Source organism: Lontra canadensis, unplaced genomic scaffold (genome assembly GCF_010015895.1).
Source record: "Lontra canadensis isolate GAN:19392208 unplaced genomic scaffold, GSC_riverotter_1.0 scaffold142, whole genome shotgun sequence".
In the NCBI taxonomy this organism is placed as follows: Eukaryota; Metazoa; Chordata; class Mammalia; order Carnivora; family Mustelidae; genus Lontra; species Lontra canadensis.
The window spans coordinates 529,179-550,770 of NW_022631136.1; the positions used below are offsets into that span (position 1 = coordinate 529,179).

Sequence of the window (21,592 nt, forward strand, 5' to 3'; positions counted from 1 at the left end):
ACCTGGAATCCTAGTCAGAAAATTTCACTCATTTCCTACAAATGCTAAATCCTTAACACAGCAGAAATGAATTCGTTCTTAACTCAGAATATTCTCGTAAATGGTATGCGGTGGGGGGAGTGCAGAACTAAAAATGCTGGACTTGCACTGACTTCTCTGCCAGAGTTGCAGAGTAATTGTAATTGCTGCTTCCCTTGCAGATGCTAGTTTTCCCTGGTGCTGCTTTCATTGGTTCTTAAGTATATTTGCTTCAACTGCAGTTCCTTCCAGTACACTTACAGGTTCTTCTACGAAGCCATCTTCCTCAGTCACAGCTGTCCATAGAAGTGATACTGAGCTCCCCTGAGCACACTGTGCTTCTCTGTGCTAGCTTCTCTGTGCCAAGAGAAGACTGGGAGAAAATGCCTCCACACAGAGAAACTCCGTCGCCTCAGGGAGCTAACTCTGCGGCTGTGGAATCAGTTTATCCAGCTGAAGTGGAAGCACAGATCATGGCTGTCATCTTGCAAGATGGCACCGTCTGAGGGGCGCCTGGGTGGCTCAGTGGGTTAAGCCGCTGCCTTCGGCTCAGGTCATGATCTCAGGGTCGTGGGATCGAGTCCCGCATCGGGATCTCTGCTCAGCAGGGAGCCTGCTTCCCCCTGCCCTTCCTCTCTCTCTGCCTGCCTCTCTGCCTGCCTCTCTGCCTACCTGTGATCTCTCTCTGTCAAATAAATAAATAAAAATCTTTAAAAAAAAAAAAAAATGGCGCCCTCTGAAAATTTAATAGGAGAATCACAGAAAATAGGGAAGTGTTGGGTGTCAGTTACTTCTTAACAGGTGGAATGGGTTTTTGTTGTTTTGGTTTTTTTCCCACCAGCATTGCGTGCCTATTGATGGCCTGTGTCAGGACTGACCAGTAATGTGGATGTGTCCATTTGTCAAATGATGGCCTTAAGCAAAAATTTGAGTTATTTGTAAATATTCATACATTTGAATAAGTCATAGTTGCTTCTGGGGTACCTGGGTGGCTCAGTGGGTTGAAGCCTCTGCCTTCGGCTCAGGTCATGATGTCAGGGTCCTGGGATTGAGCCCTGCATCAGGCTCTCTGCTCAGTGGGGAGCCTGCTTCCCCCTCTCTCTCTGCCTGCCTCTCTGCCTACATGTGATCTCTCTGTCAAATAAGTAAATAAAATATCTTTTTAAAAAAGTCATAGTTGGGGGCGCCTGGGTGGCTCAGTGGGTTAAAGCCTCTGCCTTCGGCTCAGGTCATGATCCCAGTGTCCTGGGATCGAGCCCCACATCAGGCTCTCTGCTCCGCGGGAAGCCTGCTTCCTCCTCTCTCTCTCTGCCTGCCTCTCTCTGCCTACTTGTGATCTCTGTCTGTCAAATGAATAAATAAAATCTTAAAAAAAAAAAAAAGTCATAGTTGCTTCTGATTCTTAGTCAGAATTGCTGTTATGGGGTAACCCTGCTTCAGGCTTATCACCCGAAACAGTGACTAGATTTGTATGAAATAAAACTATTTTACCAGTATATATGCTATTTTTAAAGATGCTCCTGGAGATCAACCCATTTTATAATTTCCATTTTGTGGTATAACCTGTTCTCCTCCTTCAAGTTAGGACTGATCAACAGACTAACACAAGTCACTGCCTCGGGCGAAGTCACCCAAACCGGTTTTCAAATTTTAGGCTGATTAGTACATGAAAGAGGAATGCAGTAGTAGAATGCTATTATTAAGTAACAGCTGCAGAATATCATTGCATCCAATACTAGGAACTGAGGGGAAATTTTCAGCAACTGGGAGAATGTCACATGTTCCAAAGACTCTCTTTAAAATACAGAAGCAATAAACACTACTTAAGTGTTTTGAATCACAATCTCACAGAATTGCTTCATTATCTAACACCACCAAAAACCTTTAGTGTAGTTCTATCATTTTCTTTAACCAAGGGGGAAAAGGCTTTAAATCTTTTAAGACGTAAAACACATGCACACAAAAATACTAATTTTAATAAACAATTTCTATAGTTGAGATATACTTCAATATTTTCCATATCTCAAGGAGCAGAGTTCTGTAATTAAAATACCTTTTCAATATTAAACCGTAGGCAATCATGAAAACATTACTTAACATATTTGTGCCTTGACTTTGTAAGATACATTCCAGAGTTGTCTATAAATGAAACATGATGAAGATTTTTTTTAATTTGACAGAGAGCACACAAGCAGGGGGAACAGCAGAGGGAAAGGGAGAAGCAGGCTCCCCATTGAGCAGGGAGCCCAACAAGGGGCCTGATCCCAGAACCACAGGATCATGACCTGAGTCCAAGGCAGACACCTAGCCAACTGAGCCACCCAGGCGCCCCAACAAATGAAACATGTTAAAAATCACTTCTCCTTGGGCGCCTGGGTGGCTCAGTGGGTTAAGCCGCTGCCTTCGGCTCAGGTCGTGATCTCAGGGTCCTAGGATCGAGTCCCGTATTGGGCTCTGCTTGGCAGGGAGCCTGCTTCCCTCCCTCTCTCTCTTTCTCTCTGCCTGCCTCTATGTCTGCTTGTGATCTGTCAAATCAATAAATAAAATCTTTTAAAAAAAAAATCACTTCTCCCTTGAAAAACAAAAGACAGCAGAAAAAGTGTTGGTTCAGGTTTCAATCAAGGTGAACACGCAAGAATTGTTTGTATTGGGGCGCCTGGGTGGCTCAGTGGAGTCTGCCTTCAGCTCAGGTCATGATCCCAGGGTCCTGGGATCAAGTCCCGCATCGGGCTCTCTGCTCAGCAGGGAGCCTGCTTCCCCCTCTCTCTGCCTCTCTGCCTACTTGTGATCTCTCTCTCTCTGTTGGATAGATAAATAAAAAATCTTTAAAAAAATAAAAGAATTGTTTGTATTATATTATCTAAGGATTCTGAAGAAAAAACTCTGCAATATAAATGAAGACTTTCAATTTCATTCGTTAAAACTATTGGTATACAGGGGTGCCGGGGTGGCTCAGTCGTTAAGTGTCTGCCTTCGGTTCAGGTCATGATCCCGGGGTTCTGGGATCAAGCCCCATGTTGGGATCCCTGCTCAGCAGGGGCCCTGCTTCTCCCTCTCCCCTTCCCCCTGCTTGTGTTCTCTCTCAAATAAGTAAATAAAATCTTAAAAAAAAAAAAAAACTATTTGTGTACAGCAGATTTATAATCACCGTAGTTAACTGTAGGTGTTACTTCAAGTATAGGTAACAAAGTTACTACTTCACACTAAAATACAGAAAGTACTGGCTCATTTGCCACAAAGTGAATGGAACTAGAGGGTATTACACTAAGTTAAGTAAGTCAATCAGACAAAGAATTATCATATGACCTCACTCATATGTGGAATTTAAGAAACAAAACAAGAGGATCATAGGGGAACAGAGGTAAAAATAAGATGAAACCAGAGAGGGATTTAAACCATAAGAGACTCTTAAATCATAGGAAATAAACTGAGGGTTGCTGGAGGGGAGTGGAGGGGGGTTTAGGGTAACGGGGTGAACATTAAGGAGGGCATGTGATGTAATGAGCACTGGGTATTATATATGACTGAAGAATCACTGAACTCTACTTCTGAAACTAATAATACATTATATGTTAGTTCACTGAATTTAAATTTTAAAAAATTTAAAAGTACTGGCTCAGTTTGCAACTCTGAAAGGAAAATTAAGGGAATCCAGAACTTTTTCTGCTTCTTGGACAAAAAAAATAAGGCAGATGATGGGTTAAATTATTACATTGTAATACCTCTTATGACATCCAAGTGTTTGAGAACTTCCAAGCTGTTTTTAAAAAGACTTTCAAAGCCCCCAGTGGTGGTGTTCAAAAAGTGAATGTCATACACTGAAACTAATAATTAACAACAAATCTTCCATTTATTTGAAGCAATTCAATTTCAAAACTTTAAGTTACAGCAGTCACAGAAAAAAAAAAAACAAAATGGGGAATGGTCAGAAACAATAAAAGAATAATCAGGAGTGCTGCATTTTTTTTTAACACTGTCATGGCTTTATTCAAAACACAGTTGCACAAAAGTATTAACTTCAAAGTTTTTAAAGGAGAGTTTTGAGGAAATTTAACACACTATATACATACTGCCATACAAAGAGCATTAAAATAGGACCAAAAACTTCTACAAAATATAAAACCCACCCTTACTTATTTGCATGAAAATACCACCCACAAAGCTAATTAAGTCTTAAAAAGTTATCTGGAGGCTCTAAATGTTGTTTTCAAACCAAAGAACTCTAATTTTGATTGCACAATAAGATGATTGGTAAGAAAGTCATTATATAGATTTCATTTTAAAAATAAGTATTTTATAGTCTGGCATATACTATGCGATGAGAATTCTTAGGGACTAAAACAGGGCTTTTCAAGTGTTAAAAAAGGAGTAATATGTTAGCCTTTTGGAGATACCAGTCCCCCCACTGAACTTATTCCAAGAGTTTTATTTCAGTCACTTGTACAACTTTTTTAGTTTACCCACAAATAACTTTGTAATTTTTACTTTAAAACCCCAAGTCATACATCTGAAACTAAAAAAGAAGCTCTTCACTCCGTAATTTAAATGTGTCCCAGTATAGAAGTATAACTTCAATTAATTTGCTGATGCTAACTTTAAAAAACTCAGATATTCAAAACAGCGGAAAAAAATTAAGCCAAGATTTGAAAAGCAATTGCCTTGAACACGGAGCCTCCGCAACAAAAAGGGGAACGTACTTCTTTACTTATATTATCATATTTAGTAGCTGTATAAAGAAACACACCCAGCCTAAATATTTTTCTATTTTTAGTGGGTTTCCACTTGAAAACAAGTCTTAATTTTAGCATTTAGTTTCAAATATTTTTCCAACTGCCCAGTGTATTCCAATTAAAAGTTATATCTGGTAATATCTTAAAACTGTAGGAAGAATAATTAAAGGTTCTACTCCAAAAAATTAGAAATACTTTGCAGTGTAGTATCTAGACCATTTGGGAAGCTAACCTCCCCCCAAATTTGACCTGAATGTCTCACTAATTATCAACAGGCAATTGTTCTAACTTCTGTGGAACAGCAACACTGCTTCTAAAAGCTTCCTCTGCTTTTCTTTCTTCACCCTATTAATACAGTCTGTACATCTTGTCAACCAAGAGAGTTAAAATAACCAGAATCTGTTGCATAAAGCTGTATTGATAATAGTATTCATAGCTCAGAAAACACTCAATTTCTTTCATTTAACTTGTTTAAAACTGAGACCGTCTGAAAAGGTTGCTAAGGTATAAAAGACTAAATAAAGGTCTTCCTGAAGAGCCATAAGTTTCCCAACTTTTTTTGGAGATAGAGGGAGGGGAGTGAAACAAGAAATGAAAGTGATCATAAAGGAATTGCTGGGAGGAAGAAAAAGAATACACACTTAAAAACAAAGCAAAATTAACAACCGTTGGCATGTCGTGATCTTCAGTGAGAAAAACAAAGGGCTCACCTGCATGTCTCTGAACTTAGTACAAGCATTTTTCCTTCAAAAATAAAATCTTATTAGTCACCTGGCTTAAAAGGTTTCAGAAGCCTCCACAAAAGCCTTGAACTATATTGTTGAATAGAACCTTTGCTATTCTGCTCCTACTTTCTAGGTTACTCATGTGACAAAAAAGCACCCAAATACCCATACCCATAAAAACAAAAACAAGTCATTGCCTTCAAACTAAAGATCTCTGGGTCACCTCTAAAAATATAACCAACTTATCAGTCAAGAGATTATTTTCATTTCATATTCCAGCCGACTGTGATTTCAGTTAACTTATAAATAACTTTATAACCTTATGAATGAAATGCACCAAACTACGCCTGTGTAAAAGTGATCATGTTTTAATTATGGGCTAAAAATAACTAATACAGTGAGCCTGAATGAGAAAAATGAAGATTCTAAATAAATTTCACAATGGGGTCAACGAAAATTTTTTCTCTACATATGATATGATCATTAACAGACTAGTAAATCTTATTTGGAATGATAAGGCAAAAATAGTAAAACCACACTTTTCCTATAAAAAGTTACAGGTTATCTTCCATAGGGATCGCTATGGTACATGAAGAAACAAAGAAGATGGGATCACTCTATTGCACACCCAGGAACATTAGGGAATCTGGTCTTAGAATGATCTAGTCATCTTCTTCATCTCCATCATCTTCAGCATCTCGTTTCCTTTTTTCCCCTCGAAGACCTTCTTCTTCTGAAAGAAGAATGAAAGAAAAATTTACGATGTATTTTTTACAAATGAATATTTGTCAAATTACAGTTGTGAATCTATCTTATTGAAAACTTAATGGCATAAAAAATCATACGTCAAGTCTCCTCTCTGAATTTCTTTCAATTTTGGTGTACTGAACAGACTTAATAGACTTAGAAATCCATAAATAATGATAGCTTGCTGTGCACCCTTGTGGCCAAATCATGAAGTACAGACCAAGACTAGGGGTCGGTCATTAAGAGTCATTAGTAAACTTTTAAATTTACTTTGAAAGGCCTAGGTAAAGAGTACTAGAGAGCAAATATCAAAAGAACATTATCTGGGAGTTCAACTGCTCTTCTCTTAGGGACAAGGCTTCATTCATCCTCTTCAAAATGAAAAACCTAAGAAAATAATAAATTAAGCTCAAGGTTATCTCATCTCTTCATACCAGTTCTGAAAATAAATGTTATAGGCTGGGTGGTTTTTTTTAAATGAAATTATTGACTGCCTTGAGAAAATTACTTTTTTTTTTTTTAAAGATTATTTATTTATTTGAGAGAGAGAGAGAGAGCACAAGTAGTCCAAGCAGCAGGCACAGACAAAGGGAGAAGCAGGCTCCCCACTGAGCAGAGAGCCCCATGCTGGGCTCAATCTCAGGACCCTGGGATCATGACCTGAGCCGAAGGCAGACGCTTAACCAACTGAACCACCCAGGCGCCCCAGAAAATTACTCTTTTAAAAAGGTTTTATGGGGCACAGTGACTTAGCCAGACATCTGCCTTCAGCTCAGGTCATGATCTCAGAATCCTGAGATGGAGCTCCACATGGGATCCACGCTAGGCCTGGAGCCTAAGATTCTCTCTCTTAGGGCACCTGAGTGGCTCAGTTGTTAAGTGCCCTGTCTTCAGCTCAGGTCATGATCCCAGGGTCCTGGGATGGAGCCCTGCATCAGGCTCACTGCTCAGCAGGAAGCTTGCTTCTCCCTCTCCCACTCCCCCTGCTTGTGTTCCCTCTTTTGCTGTCGCACTCTCTCACCAAAAAAAATAAAAAAAATATAAAAAAAAAAAAAAAAAAAATTCCCTCTCTCCCTCTCCTTCTACAACCCCCACTACCACTTGCACGCTCTCTCCTTTCTCTAAAAAAAAAAAAAAAAGAAGAAGAAGGTTTTACACCTCTCAAGGCACTCTATGTTACCAAAATCAAATCAGGGGCCAGTAATAATTTGAATTATTAGAAACACATTCTTTAAAGCATGTGAATAATAGCTCTAACTTTAATGTCAGGATTCCTTTTTTGGCGAATGCAACTCACCCTCTTCTTCCTCTTCTTCCCCTTCTTCAACATAGTCATCATCATCTTCTTCATCCTTGAAAACCAAATATTCAGTTTGAGAATAAAAAGCCTTGACATACTTTTCACTGTTTGGTAGTAATACATTCCAACAAAAGCAAAAAAAACATGGTTATTCTGTGAATGTTCTAACAACCTCTGCCTAACACATAAGTCTTTTTTAAGAATGCAACTAAATCTAGCTTATGAAAATAAGTTACATTTTAGACCAGCACTGTTTAAAAGAACTTTCTGGAACAATGGAAATGTTCTGCATCTGTGCTGTCCACACGTGGCCACTGAGCATTTAACATGTGATCAGCACAAGGGTGCCTGGCTGGCTGAGTCAGTAGAGCATGCAACTCTTGATCTCAAGGTTGTGAGCTCGAACTCCATGGTGAGTGTAAAGATTACTTAAAAATAAAAAATCTTTAAATAATTATAAAATAAAATAAAATGTGACCAGTACAAATGAGGAACTCAATTTTTCATTTTATTTAATTTTAACTTAAATAACCAAAATGTGCCCAGTGGCTACTGTAATGGACAGAGTTAACATGACAATTTCAAAGAAAGGTTTCCTATTTTATAGAGTGAGATAGAAGTTACCTGAATCCTAGCCCCAACATAGTTACATGCATTGAATAAGTCACTTAATCTCCCTGGACCTCATTTTTCCAATCAATAAAGGAAAGTGTTCATCTAGAAAGATCTATAAGTTTCTCCTATATCTAAAAATCTACACATCAAAATAGCAATATCAATAAAACCACAAAACTTGATCTACAACTTTTACTGAAGGAGCTGTTCTGGATAGCTAAGATGTAAACACAGCCTTGAAACATCATAACAGGTTTTTTTGTTGTTGTTTTTTGTTTTTCTTACTTTAACCAATTGGGATAGAAATCTCTAAAGTGCCCTTCTACCATTTTATGCTAAGCCTAACAAACCTTTCTCTTGAATAATCAGTCATAATCATTTGATCATGAATATAACACTAATTAGTATTTCCTGATTCCCTCAGGGCCTATCAAAATATGTATGATGGTTTTCTCCTTTTAAAAACGACCCTGCGGGTGCCTGGGGAGCTCAGTTGGTTGGGCGACTGCCTTCAGCTTGGGTCATGATCCCGGACTCCCGGGATCGAGTCCCACATTGGGCTCCCAGCTCCATGGGGAGTCTGCTTCTCCCTCTGACCTTCCCCCCTCTCATGCTCTCTCTCTCATTCTCTCAAATAAATAAATAAAATCTTTAAAAAATAAATTAAATATAATTTATTTTATTAATTAATTTATTTATTTATTTTATATTTTAAAAAAATAAAGTAAAATAAAAAATAATAAATAAAAATTACCCTGGCCTCTAGTTTAAATTGTTTCTTTTCCTAGTTTTCATGCCTTCTTCTTTTCAATTTCACTACTGCAATTTTAATCTGCTATGGATTCAGAAAATAGACTGTCAAGCTTATTAGAGAATTGAATATAAGAGGAAAATAGGTTTAGAATAACAGCTTGAACACTCACCTACGTAGAAAGAAAATGTCTTTTGTTGCTATATTTTGGCTAATCAGAGGTCTTTTACACTTACCGCCATGTTCTAAATAGTTGAGTTCTACCATATGTTTGAAAAAAAATAGAACCAATCTAGGGTCTCCCCTCCAACCCCACAAAAGTTTAATGCTCCTTAAAAATACTTTTAAGTGGCAAATGTCAAGAACTCCTGTGTAGTTAGGGGAAAACTTGGACAACCCATCCTTTTCATAGTATCCACAGTCCCATTTGTGTCTAGAAATACTAAACAGAACCTGATTTCCCAGCATGTAGGTAGAATCCCCTGAGAAACTCGACTGTAGGGAACTTGTATCAGAAAACAATCTTATAAGGCGCCTGGGTGGCTCAGTGGGTTAAGCCGCTGCCTTAGGCTCAGGTCATGATCTCAGGGTTCTGGGATCGAGTCCCGCATCAGGCTCTCTGCTCAGCAGGAAACCTGCTTCCCTTCCTCTCTCTCTGCCTGCCTCTCTGCCTACTTGTGATCTCTCTCTGTCAAATAAATAAATAACATCTTTAAAAAAAAAAAAAGAAAAAAAGAAAATCTCATAGAACCAATTCAAACACTGAAAAGCATTCTGTACCAGAACACCATCAAGATACAAAGAGGAGAAGGAATAAATGGGGTAGTCAGTAGCATAAAAAGGAATCACAATAAAAATCGGAGAACCTCGGGTGCCTGGGTGGCTCAGTGGGTTAAAGCCTCTGCCTTCGGCTCAGGTCATGATCCCAGAGTCCTGGGATCGAGCCCCACATCGGGCTCTCTGCTTGGCGGGGAGCCTGCTTCCTCCTCTCTCTCTGCCTGTTTCTTTGCCTACTTGTGATCTCTGTCAAATAAATAAATAAAATCTTAAAAAAAAAAAAATCGGAGAACCTAAAGCTTTAAACTAAAGCAGAAAACAAAGGAAGAGAGGGTAGAGGAGAGGGGACAGGGAAGGGGGAGGGAGGGGAAGGAAAAGGAAAGAAAGAAAAAAGAGAGAGAGAGAAAGAAAGATAAGGGGCACATTTTAAACATCTCAGATCTGTGGAGAATGATAAATGAGGATGTTTAAGTATTTGTGATTTTTTATAAAAACACTTGAGATACTAATCACATTTATACTTTGACAATTTAGAAAACCCCAAGTCTCAAAATCTAATTGCTTCTCCGGATTTTGTTTTAAACAAAATATGCTTAGATTACTTGATTCATGCTTTTACGCCTTTCTTAAAATGGGAAGTACAGCTGACATACAGTATTATGTGAGTTTCAGGGGCACAACACGGTGATTCCATAAGGCTACACCTTAAGCTTTGCTCACCACAAGGACAGCTATCATCTAAGCCTTCAGTTTTTAGTGTCATCTATTAGATGATATCCCTCAATAAAAACAGCTTTCACCAGAAGCTTGTTCAGTAGAAACTATGATCTTTCCCTAACTAATGGGAAAGAACTGTTTGCTCATTGTACTCTGTAGATTCCAGAGGGATTACAATTCCCAATTCTTCTAAAGTCCCCATCCCCATTTTTAAAGAAATATACTACACAAACATAAAGCCCTTCTTTATACATATTAATTTCTGCCCTCTGAAGAGTAACTGAAATAAAAATGATACTCAAACCAAAAACAGCTACTCAATTCCTGTTTCCATCTCCTTCTACTTTCTTTTTAAATCTCAACAGTCTCGGAAGCTTGTACTGACTTTCATCTTCTAAAAAATATGTTTAAAACATAACTAATTAAAAATACTAAAAACATCATTTTTAATATTCAAACCATTCATCATGTTTGAAAGCTTCTGGTACATGTTAGCCAGGTATGACACTGACCTGACGTTGTGGTTATCATCTCAGAGATTTTTACTCCAAACTTGACTGTGTCACTTTTATTTTACTTATTTATTTTTAAGAGAATCTTTTTTTTTAAGATTTTATTTATTTATTTGACAGACAGAGATCACAAGTACACAGAGAGGCAGGCAGTGAGAGAGGTGGAGGCAGGCTTCCTGCCGAGCAGATAGCCTGATGCGGGGCTCGATCCCAGGACCCGGAATCATGACCTGAGCTGAAGGCAGAGGCTTTAACCCACTGAGCCACCCAGGTGTCCCAAGAATCTTTTTTATTTTTTTTTATTTATTTTTTTTTTATTTTAAAGATTTTATTTATTTATTTGACAGAGAGAGATCACAAGTAGACAGAGAGGCCGGCAGAGAGAGACAGAGAGGGAAGCAGGCTCCCCGCTGAGCAGAGAGCCCGATGCGGGACTAGATCTCAGGACCCTGAGATCATGACCTGAGCCGAAGGCAGCGGCTTAACCCACTGAGCCACCCAGGCGCCCCGAATCTTTTTTATTTTTAAGATTTTATTTATTCACTTTTGCAACAGAAAGAGAGAGGGAGAGAGAGAGAGAGGGAAAGCATGGGCGGGGGAGGGACAGAAGGAGAAGCAGACTCCCCACTGAGCAGGGAGCCCCACTGGGGACTCAGTCTGGGAGGGAGCCCCACCTGGAACTCAATCCCAGGACCCTGGGATCATGACCTGAGCCAAAGGCAGATGCTTAACCAACTGAACCTCCCAGGGACCCTGACTATGCCACTTTTAGTTAATGTTCCCCAAAATTCAATGGAATGATAAACACGAACATTTGCAGTTGCTTGAAAGTCATTTTTAAACTACTTAATACTATACAGACTTAATGAAGAATTCCTGACAAAGACAAAACCCAAATAACATGAGTCCATTATTTTATTAAATAACTTAAACTTAGACACCTGGGGGCTAAGTCGGTTAAGCATCTGCCTTTGGCTCAGGTCATGATCCCAGGGTTCTTGGGATCAAGTCCTGCATCCAGCTCCTTGCTCAGCAAGGAGCAGCTTCTCCCTCTGCCTGCCGCTTCCCCTACTTGTGCTCTCTCTATCTAACAAATTAACTCTTTTATAAATAAACAAACAAACAGGGGCAAAATATTCATGCTGTATGCTGATGTAAACTGAACGGGCTGATTTTCTCTAGGAATGCTTAAATGCTTATTGTACAGCTGCTGACTCACTAAGGCCCCAAACAAGTTTAAGTTCTATTTTTCCACATTAGTTTCATATTTAAAATGGTATCAGAAAAAAAATTATCATTGATCAGTGATATTATCTATCTAACCAATGTAAAAGTCATTAGGAGAACAAATAAAAATACTAAGAACTTCTAGTCTAAATAAGACATATTATTTTTTATAATAAAAAACTTGAATTATGAAAATGAAACTCAGTAATTTAAAAACATTAGGAGGAAACAGTAATTCCCAGGAGCTAAAGATCATTTGTTCAAGTCAACTGACACTTCCTATGAGCTTACAATGTCCCTGTCAGTGTACGAGATGCTGATATACAAAGACAGATGACCGTCCCCTTAAGGAGCTCACCATCTAGGAGAAAGTGGCCAAATAAACAAGTTTTTACAAAAGTGCCTACAGGCAACAGAAGACTAACTGAGATTCAAAGGTAACAGAGGAAGGAGAGATTATCTATAAAAAGTTACAGAAAGCTTCAATAATGAGACAATTCCAGAACTAAGTTTTTAAAGAGCTCACAAAGCATGATCTAAGTTTTTAAAGAGCTCACAAAGCACGCACAAAGCGTGCTCTCTCTCTCTCTAGTATATACGTAAGTAAAATGTCACGAATGTGTACATAAAATCAGTGCACTTTCCAGGCTTCAACTATACTTATGTTTACCTTTGTAAAAAAGAAAATAAAGTTGATCAGAAAGCATGGGTAGAAAGTCATTTCAGATAAGAGCAAACAATGTATCTACAGACAGAAAGGCAAGAAACAGCCTGGTATGACAATTAAATTTGGTATTGAGGGAAAAGAGGCTGGAGAAGGAAGCAGGGGCCAGATAATGATAGGCCTTGTATGCCTGGGTGGCAACAGGGAAACATTAAAGTGTTTCAACATTAAAGTGATACCATCACATCTGCATTCAGGCGAGGCAGGCACAAACCGAAACATGCAAGAGACACTTAAGTGGTGATACCGTATTCAGACAGGCCATTTGGAAAGCTACTACAAAACTGTAAGCAAGAAATCATCAGGGCAACAAAAGTTTTCCTGAGTGCCTACAATGTGCCAGTGACTAGACACTTGACATATATTATCTTCTTAAATCCTTCAAAGAAGCCTAAGAGGTTGATACAATCTTTGTTTTACAAAGAAGGAAGCTGAGGCTCCGAAACTTGTAAAATGTTTCCACCACACTTTGAAGTGCCGGGCAGAATGGATTTGAGAGATATCTGGGCAGTAAAATCAATATGCGTTTAGGATTATCTGGATACAGTCTGAGCTGGGGGACAGTGGGAAAAATGACAGGCAAGACAGATACACTCAGACCCACACGTTACGAACAACTTTCAGATTTCTACACAACTCGCTATTTATAGTACTTGGCCCTATGCCTAAATAATTAATTTTCAGCACACATAAAAAGTGCCCATTCACCTGGATTTCTTCTTTCATTAAGTATGAGAGGCCCACTTCCTCTTCTCCCTCTCCCAGCTCTGAGCCTGCTTCATCTTCATCCTCATCCTCATCCTCCTCCTCTTCCTCCTCTTCTTCTTCATATTCTTCAGGTGGACCAGCTTCATCTTCCTCTTCCTCTTCATCATCTTCATCTCCATCTTTAAAAATATTTTAAAAGATGAGCAAATGGCTGAGCAAATTTTCTTGCAAGAATGTTGATCCTATCCACCCTTGCCCGTCACTTCAAATTCTTAAGCCAACGGGTAGGTGGAAAGTATCTCAGGGTGATTTTCTTTTTTTAAGATTTCCCTCTTAAGGGGTGGGTGGGTGGCTGAGTCGGTTAAGCATCTGACTCTTGATTTCAACTCAGGTCATGATCTCAGGGTCATGAGTCAGGCTCCATACTCAGTGGGAAGTCTCCTTGACTCTTTCCCTCTGCACCTCTCCCTGCTTATGCACACAGGCGTGCTCTCTCTCTCTCTCTAAAATAAATAAGTAAATCTCTAAAAAAAAAAAAAAATTCCCTTTTACAACATCCATATTTACTATTTGAGAAATATGGTTTCTATTTTTTTTTTTTAAGATTTTATTTATTTATTGACACAGAGAGAATGAGGACAAGCAGCGGATAGGGACAGAGGAAGATGGAGAAACAGACTCCCCACTGAGCAGGGAGCCCGAGGATGTGGGGCTTGATCCCAGAACACTGGGATCATGACCTGAGCCAAAGGCAAACACTTAACCAACTGAGCTACCCAAGCGCCCCAAGAAATACGGTTCCTATTTTTTTTTTACTTTTTTTTTTTTTTTAAGATTTTATTTATTTGAGAGAGAGCGCGAGCAAGCTAGAGCATGAGCCGGGGAAGGAAGAGGGAGAAACAGACTTCCCTGCTGAGCAGAGAGCCCAATGTGGGACTCAATCCCAGGACCTTGGGATCATGACCTGAGCTGAAGGCAGATGTTTAACCCACTGAGCCACCCAGACGCCCCAAAATATGGTTTCTAAATACTGAAATATTTCCAACATACAGATTTTCATTGAAACATTACATGCACTAAAGTTTGTTTTACCTTGTGGACACTTCAAAACCACCTTCTCTATCATTCTGTCATTTTCTATCAGATTTCTTTTTACAGTAAAAAAATTTTCAACCAAGAGTAACAGTGTCCCATTACTAACAAGAGCCATTCCATCATTTGATCTGTTAGTCACCCATTTATCCAATAATATATATTCAGCATCTAATTCTAGAACATTTCCATAACCCCACACACACCCCCCACACTTCGAAAAAACCCACAGTCATTAACAGTCACTCCCCATTCTCCTCTCACCCAGCCCTGGCAACCACTACTCTACTTTCTGTTTCTATGAATTTGCCTATTCTGGACATTTCATACAAATGGAGTCACACAAAATGTGGCCTTTTGTGTCTGGCTTCTTTCACTACATAGAATGTTTTCAATGTTACAGCTCGTATCAGTAGTTCATTCATTCTTATGACTGAAAAATATTTCATTGTATGGCTATATTGCATTGTTTATCCATCAGTTGACAGACCATTTGGGTTGTTTCTATTTCTTGACTATTATGGATAACATTACAAAAAGGAACGATTCCTTTTTTTAAAAAAAGGTACTATTTAACAAGTTCCCACTTTTACCAGGTAGTGGTTAAACAAGTTTATACGGATATAAAATATCACAGAGCTTGACAGTATAATAATCATTTAATTCCCCAAAAGTATCAGAACCCTGAAAGAAGAAATACAGGATTAGGGCTGTGGGTTTTGTAATTTTTCTTGTCTTACTAACATCTTTTTTTTTCAACACCTAAATATCCAAGCCCAATCAAAATGGCATCGCTAGGCTGGAGCCTATATTTACAAGCATCAAGAATGATTACCCTCATCCTCCTCTTCTGAGTCTGGTGCTTCGTTATCCTCCTGATCAAATCCATCTAAGTAGGTGATTTGCTGCAGCAGCTCAAAAATACTTTCTCTGTAATCTTCCAGGTTTGTGATCTCACAGTTAAACAAGTCGAGACTTTTCAAATTTTTAAGATTTTGCTGGAAAAGTAAAAAGTTAAAACTTAAACATTTCAAGATTTTAAATACTATGTTCTTTCTTTTTGATTCATGAACCAGAAAATACATATTTGAAATCAAAAGAATGACTTGGGGGTTTTTCAAATTTTATGATGAAGAGTTTTGGTATCAATTATCTCTCTTTTTTAAAAGATTTATTTACTTGAGACAGAGAGAGGGAGGGAGCAAGTGAGCACAAGGGGAGGAGAGAAAAGGGAGAGGAAAAGGCAGGGAAGCAGGATACCCATTGAGAAGGGTAGGGAGCGGGGCTCGATCAGATCTGGGACCTCAGAATCACACCTTAGCAGAAGGCAGAAGCTCAACCAGCTGTGCGACCCACGCACCCCACCCCCACCCCCAATAGCAATTCTCTTAATGAGGCCCTGTATGTAAACTCCACAAGAATAGGAACTTTGTTTTTTCACCACTGAATCTCCAGCACCTGGCTTAGTGCCTTACTATAGTAGCCATTCAATGTATTTTGTTGACCAAGTAGGTACATAAATAGGCAACAACAATAATGTGTTTAGCTTAAATCCAGTCAAGCTCTCGTTGTCAACAATTTCAACCTTTTCCCAAGCTTTTTAAAATTGGAGCAACAATTTTTGTGGGTTTCACTTCATCTCATACCAGGAAAGAAAGGACCAAATAAAATAACTAAAAAAAAAAAAAAAAAAATCAAGAAGGAAGGAAAAAGAATAGAACTTAATACTGGGAAGTTTAAAACCAGATATTCAACTCCTTAAGTTAATGATAAATAAATTTCTCTTAAGTTTAAAAATTTATCTGTTTCACTCTAAGAGAAAACACTAAAACATATAGATACATATAGATAAAAACCTTTAAGAAACTCAGAAGTTTCAAAGAGTGAAATATAAATCAGCAAGATAAAACACAAGCAAATCTCAGCAGATCAACCAAAAAATACCAAGTTCAGAGACTTTCCACTCACCAAAGCTTCTACTGTACTGAGATCTTTGATTTTGTTTCCACTCAGATTGAGGTAGGTAAGATTAGGACATTTCTCTGCCAGGACTTCCAAACCTCCAGAAATTATATTGTCACTAAGTTCCAACTATATATTCAACATGGAGGAAAAACAAACAATGATGAAGGCTTAGAGCAAATCAGATTTTTTAAAAGATTTTTTATTTTTTAAATAATCTTTACACCCCATGTGGGGCTCGAACCCACAATCCTGAGATCAAGAGTTGCATGTTCTGAGTCAGCCAGGCGCACCCAGATTTTTAAAATATACCAATTTAAAGAAGAAAAACAACTGTCATTCTCTCTAGCTTCAAGAGACTGTCACAACTTACTAATTTCCAAATTCCTACCCATAATCACCAAATAATATATTAGAACTCCTATATAATAAGCTTCTAACCCAAGTTTGGTTCCAGATGTGTTACAGATAGATTTTATGTTTCAGAGAAAAACATTTGGTAGATATTAAGCCCAAATTGATATCATAAAACAATTTCATTATTAAACTTAAATTTTTAAAAGCTGTATTAGAGCTGATTCTAAAAATCCTACATAACCCATTCTCTTATCTCTAGAAATTTAGAACCTTCTAATTAAAAGGCAGAATGGTTGTTTCATTTAGCCAAAACCTAGACATACTAGCCCTCGGCATCAAAACTATGATGATTTCGCACTTAATACCAACTTACCTTTCGAAGTTTATTTAAGCTGGGCAACCGGGCCAGTGAACTTAGTTCCACATTAGCCATACTCAGAAACTCTAATTTTTTAAAAGTATCATTCAGACCTTCAATTTCCCCATTGACACAAAGGCAATTATCAAGGACTAACTCTGTCACCTGTAAGACAGAAAATGAATGATTCTTTACTTTGAGTCTGTTTAGCAAAAGACCTGGGTCAAGACACACTGGAAATGTGAATATTAAAACCATGAATCCCCCTTACACAGATCCTTTTCATTCTCTCCTCCCCTATCAAAAATTTAAATACAATCTAAAGTCATCATTATAAGTTAAACTTTTAAATTTAAACTTAGACCAAGAAGTTCAATGCCTGCTCAAATCCCTGATGCATAAAAAATAAAACTTTGGGGATGCCTGGGTGGCTCAGTTAAGCCGATGCCTTTGGCTCAGGCCATGATCCCAGCATCCTGGGATTGAGTCTCTCATCGGACTCAAGGCTCCACAGGGAGCCTACTTCTCTCTCTGCCTCTGCCTGCCACTCTGCCTGCCATTCTGCCTGCTTCTGTGTGCTCTTTCTCGCTCTCTGACAAATAAATAAATAAAATCTTTTTTTTTTTGATAAATAAATAAATAAAACTTTGAAAAAGGTCCCATGTGAAACTTGCTTCTGCCCCTGATAAGAAGGATTCTCAGGGCATGTATTTACGTAGCGAGGGGATACCCAGACTACTTGAATCCCAGAAAGGATTCAAGTAAGCTGCCCTAAAAGGAAGAAAGGAAACTATTTTATTCACATTAAAACACCCTTATCTTCAGTTGATAAATGCCACCATAACTCAAAAATACCTTGTTACCTTTCATGAAGAAATGTTAGAAAGCTCATTTTGAGAAAGCTGGCTTTCGGAGGTTATTTGTTCTTAATGGCAGGGCCAAACAATGTCACCCAGAACAATACATCCTTGACAAGATGTTATTTCTCCATAACACCCTAGTAGCATTTTTTTTTTAAAATATTTTATTTATTTATTTGACAGACAGAGATCACAAGTAGGCAGAGAGGCAGGCAGAGAGAGGAGGAAGCAGGCTCCCTGCTGAACAGAGAGCCTGATTCAGGACTCGATCCCAGGACCCTGGGATCATGACCTGAGCCAAAGGCAGAAGTTTTAACCCACTGAGCCACCCAGGTGCCCCCTAGTAGCATTTTTGTGGACTTCTCCCCATTGCGGGGTGGACGGGGTAAGTTAGGCTGCATCCCCTTATCACATCAGAGTTGTAGAACAAAACCTGCTGGTTTTGTTAGACTTAATCTAAGGGGGAGACAGGAGATCCCGGATCTCTACTCCCAGTGAAAAAATATGTTTGAGGAATTCTGAGGGCTAAAAACTAAACAAGGAATGCCACCTTCTTTATTTTAATATGACTTTGACATAATTATTTTAGAGACCAGAGTAGACATATAATCTCCTGTTTAGAAGTAAGGAAGCCAAGGGGCGCCTGGGTGGCTCAGTGGGTTAAAGCCTCTGCCTTCAGCTCAGGTCATGATCTCAGGGTCCTGGGATAGAGTCGAGATGGAGCCCCACATCAGGCTGTCTGCTCAGCAGGGAGCCTGCTCCCCCGCCAACCTCTGCCTGCCTCTCTGCCTACTTGTGATCTCTCTCTGTCAAATAAATAAATAAAATCTTAAAAAAAAAAAAAAAAAGAAGAAGAAGAAGAAGAAGTAAGGAAGCCAAGGCCCAAAGGGTAAGAATGACTTGGCTAGGGTCACACACTTAGTATGACAGAGCTGTGCTTCCACTCTAAATTTTCTGACTCCTAGTCTAGGTGAATGGAGGAGAGAGGGCCACCAGATTTGGTGTCAAAAAAACAGTTCTTCCACTTGAGTAAAGAACTTCACTTCCCTGGGACTCCGTTTGCTAATTTGGATTCTAGAACAATACAATCCACCTTACAAGTCTGTCTGAAAGAGAAAGGTAAATAACAAACACAAAAAGTGTTTTGTAAACTATAAAGAGCTATACAAATATAAGAGATGGTTATTACACCCTAAGGGAGGAAGGAGAGGCTGCAAAAAGACAACGTCTGGCACCCCCCAAAATTGTAGAGGAAATTCCTATGGGTAGGTAAACAAAAGAGGGTGGGGGAGCAAATCTACTTTTCCAACCCAAGACATACAAAAAAGCATTCTAAATGTATGCTCCTGAGAGGAAGTTTTTAAAGTTTGATTTTGTTTGTTTTCTTGCAGCCCCCAAAAAGTAGGCCCTAGAAAACTCCCAGCTCCCTCTGGATGATAGTACAGACTCTTTCCTTCTTCTTGCCTTTTGCTAATTTCAGGGAACCAGAGACTTAAAAAAGAAAAAGGGAAAAAAAAAAAAAAAGTATATAAAGACCTTGGGTTCCCACTGCGCACGCCTCCACAGCCCACCAAACAGACCTACTCATCTTCTGCCCTGTTAGGCACCGGCACCACCCTCACCCCGTTGAAAACAACTACATCCCTCAGAATCCACTTCTAGTGTTTATTTCAGAGGCCGCAATTAACAAGACTCTTGACGCTCTCTTCTGCGGTCTGAAGTGCCAGGTTCCTAGCTGGCTAGCGGCCGCGCTCTCGCGACCAGCCGCTCCGACCCACGTGAAACCCCACACCGGGCGGGGACTCCTCAAGAGAAAGAGGGGTCGCCTCTCCGCCGGAGTTCCCAGCGCCTCCGCCCCGGGCGGGGAGGGCTGGGAGAAGCCGAGGAGGGTGCCCTCGAAAAGGAGGCGGAAACGCATCCCGTCCGACCCCCGAAAAGTTGGCCGCGACCAGCTTCACGTGGTCCCTCCCAAACCCGTCTCTTTAACTAAGGGGACAGCAGCCAGAGAGCATCATTTCGTTTCGCCGAATCCATCTTTAAAGCACAAAACTACTACGACCAATTTGAGTTTTTTGAGACCTTCTCCAGGGATCAAATTCGGAGTTGCGGCCACTACGACACGACACGCCGAATATCATGACACCGCGGGGGGACGAAGAGGATTACGCCTCGCGTCCCCTCCTCACCTCCAGTCTCTGCGGCGACTCCCAAAACTTACCCGCGGCTGGGGAACCGACCGCTGACCCAGATTCCGCCTCACGGCCGTCAGCGCGCGCCGCTTCCCGGAGGAGTGGGCGCCGCCAGCAGCAGGCGGTCCTGAGACCGCCGGGGACCCCAGCCCGCGCCCGGCGCGACGTCAGACACCCGGGCCTCGAGGAGGGGGGCACCCCCCCAAAAAGAGAAAAAGAGTTGGCAGCATTGCAGAAAAGTTGGACTAACTTCTCAGGCGACGATGGCTGCGGCAGGGGCAAGTGGGACTGGGGGGTCGCGCCCACGCCGCCGGCCCCCGGGAGGAAGAGGGAACCAAGCGGCGGAGCGGACCACCCGGCTTTCCGCCCCCACCAGGCCTGGAGTCCCGATTCGTAGAGAGCCTAAAGAGGCTAAGACCCCCAGGCACACACAAAAACGCCCCTAGAAACTTAAACCCTTCGCCATTTTAAGTAGAAGATTTTAATGATTTAACACTTAAAATTAAATATCCCCCAACCCTAACCCCAGGTGGGGAATAATTCATTACCCCTCCGCACACACATACCCGGACCCCCAGAAACCCGATCCTCTGAATATAGGTCTGGTGGGGAAGGGGAGGGGGCTGAGTCATCTCACCTCCTCCGGGGCTCTGTTCCTTAACTCCAGGTTAATCCTCTTCTTCATCTCCATGTCCTCCTCCTGCTCTTCTGCTACTACTCCCTTCCCTTACCCTTTCCTGCCTTTCCCACTACCCCCAACCCTTAAATTTTAAAAGATCTGGAAATGAATGAAAAGAAAAGCAAATATAAACGCCCACCACCTCCAGATAGGTGTGGGGGGAGAAAGAATAGAATAGCAAATGGAGTCCAAGGAGTTGGGACTCTAACTCGGCTGCCCCCACCTCCTTGTCCACACACTCGCGCGCACTCACACGCACGCATACACACACAAGTACGCACACACACGCGCGCGCGCGCACACACACACACACATACGCACACGCGCACACACACACACACACACGCACACCGCAGTTCCTTCCCCTTCAATGGCTGCTCTGAGACTGAGCCTCCATGACACGGCACCGCCAACCCCCTGGCCTACACTCCACCCACCTCCCGAATGTATTGGTTAATTCTTCAGCATCGCACTGTTTCATTGGACCGCATAAGTGTCCATCAGTCTTCTGGGTGGACCTGAACCAGAAGCGCTATATCTATTG

The 21,592-nt window shown here is 40.4% G+C and overlaps 1 protein-coding gene across 3 annotated transcripts; it reads right to left on the minus strand.

Moving 5' to 3' along the window:
* Window positions 1–3,978: 3,978 nt before the first annotated feature.
* Window positions 3,979–21,383, minus strand: ANP32E (acidic nuclear phosphoprotein 32 family member E). 3 transcript variants are annotated; one of them, XM_032843560.1, is made up of 7 exons: window positions 21,007–21,379; window positions 17,336–17,485; window positions 16,612–16,734; window positions 15,479–15,641; window positions 13,552–13,730; window positions 7,518–7,572; window positions 3,979–6,206 (listed from the first exon to the last, which is right to left on the minus strand). In XM_032843560.1, the coding sequence occupies exons 1-7, from the start codon at window positions 21,058–21,060 to the stop codon at window positions 6,136–6,138; spliced, it is 795 nt and encodes a 264-aa protein (XP_032699451.1). In that variant the 5' UTR covers window positions 21,061–21,379; the 3' UTR covers window positions 3,979–6,135. The 3 variants fall into 3 exon arrangements, with proteins under 3 accessions (XP_032699451.1, XP_032699450.1, XP_032699452.1); XM_032843559.1 differs by lacking the exons at window positions 3,979–6,206; window positions 7,518–7,572; window positions 21,007–21,379 and adding an exon at window positions 19,099–19,191 and having other exon boundaries at window positions 13,373–13,730; XM_032843561.1 differs by lacking the exons at window positions 3,979–6,206; window positions 7,518–7,572; window positions 15,479–15,641 and having other exon boundaries at window positions 13,569–13,730; window positions 21,007–21,383.
* Window positions 21,384–21,592: the final 209 nt, after the last annotated feature.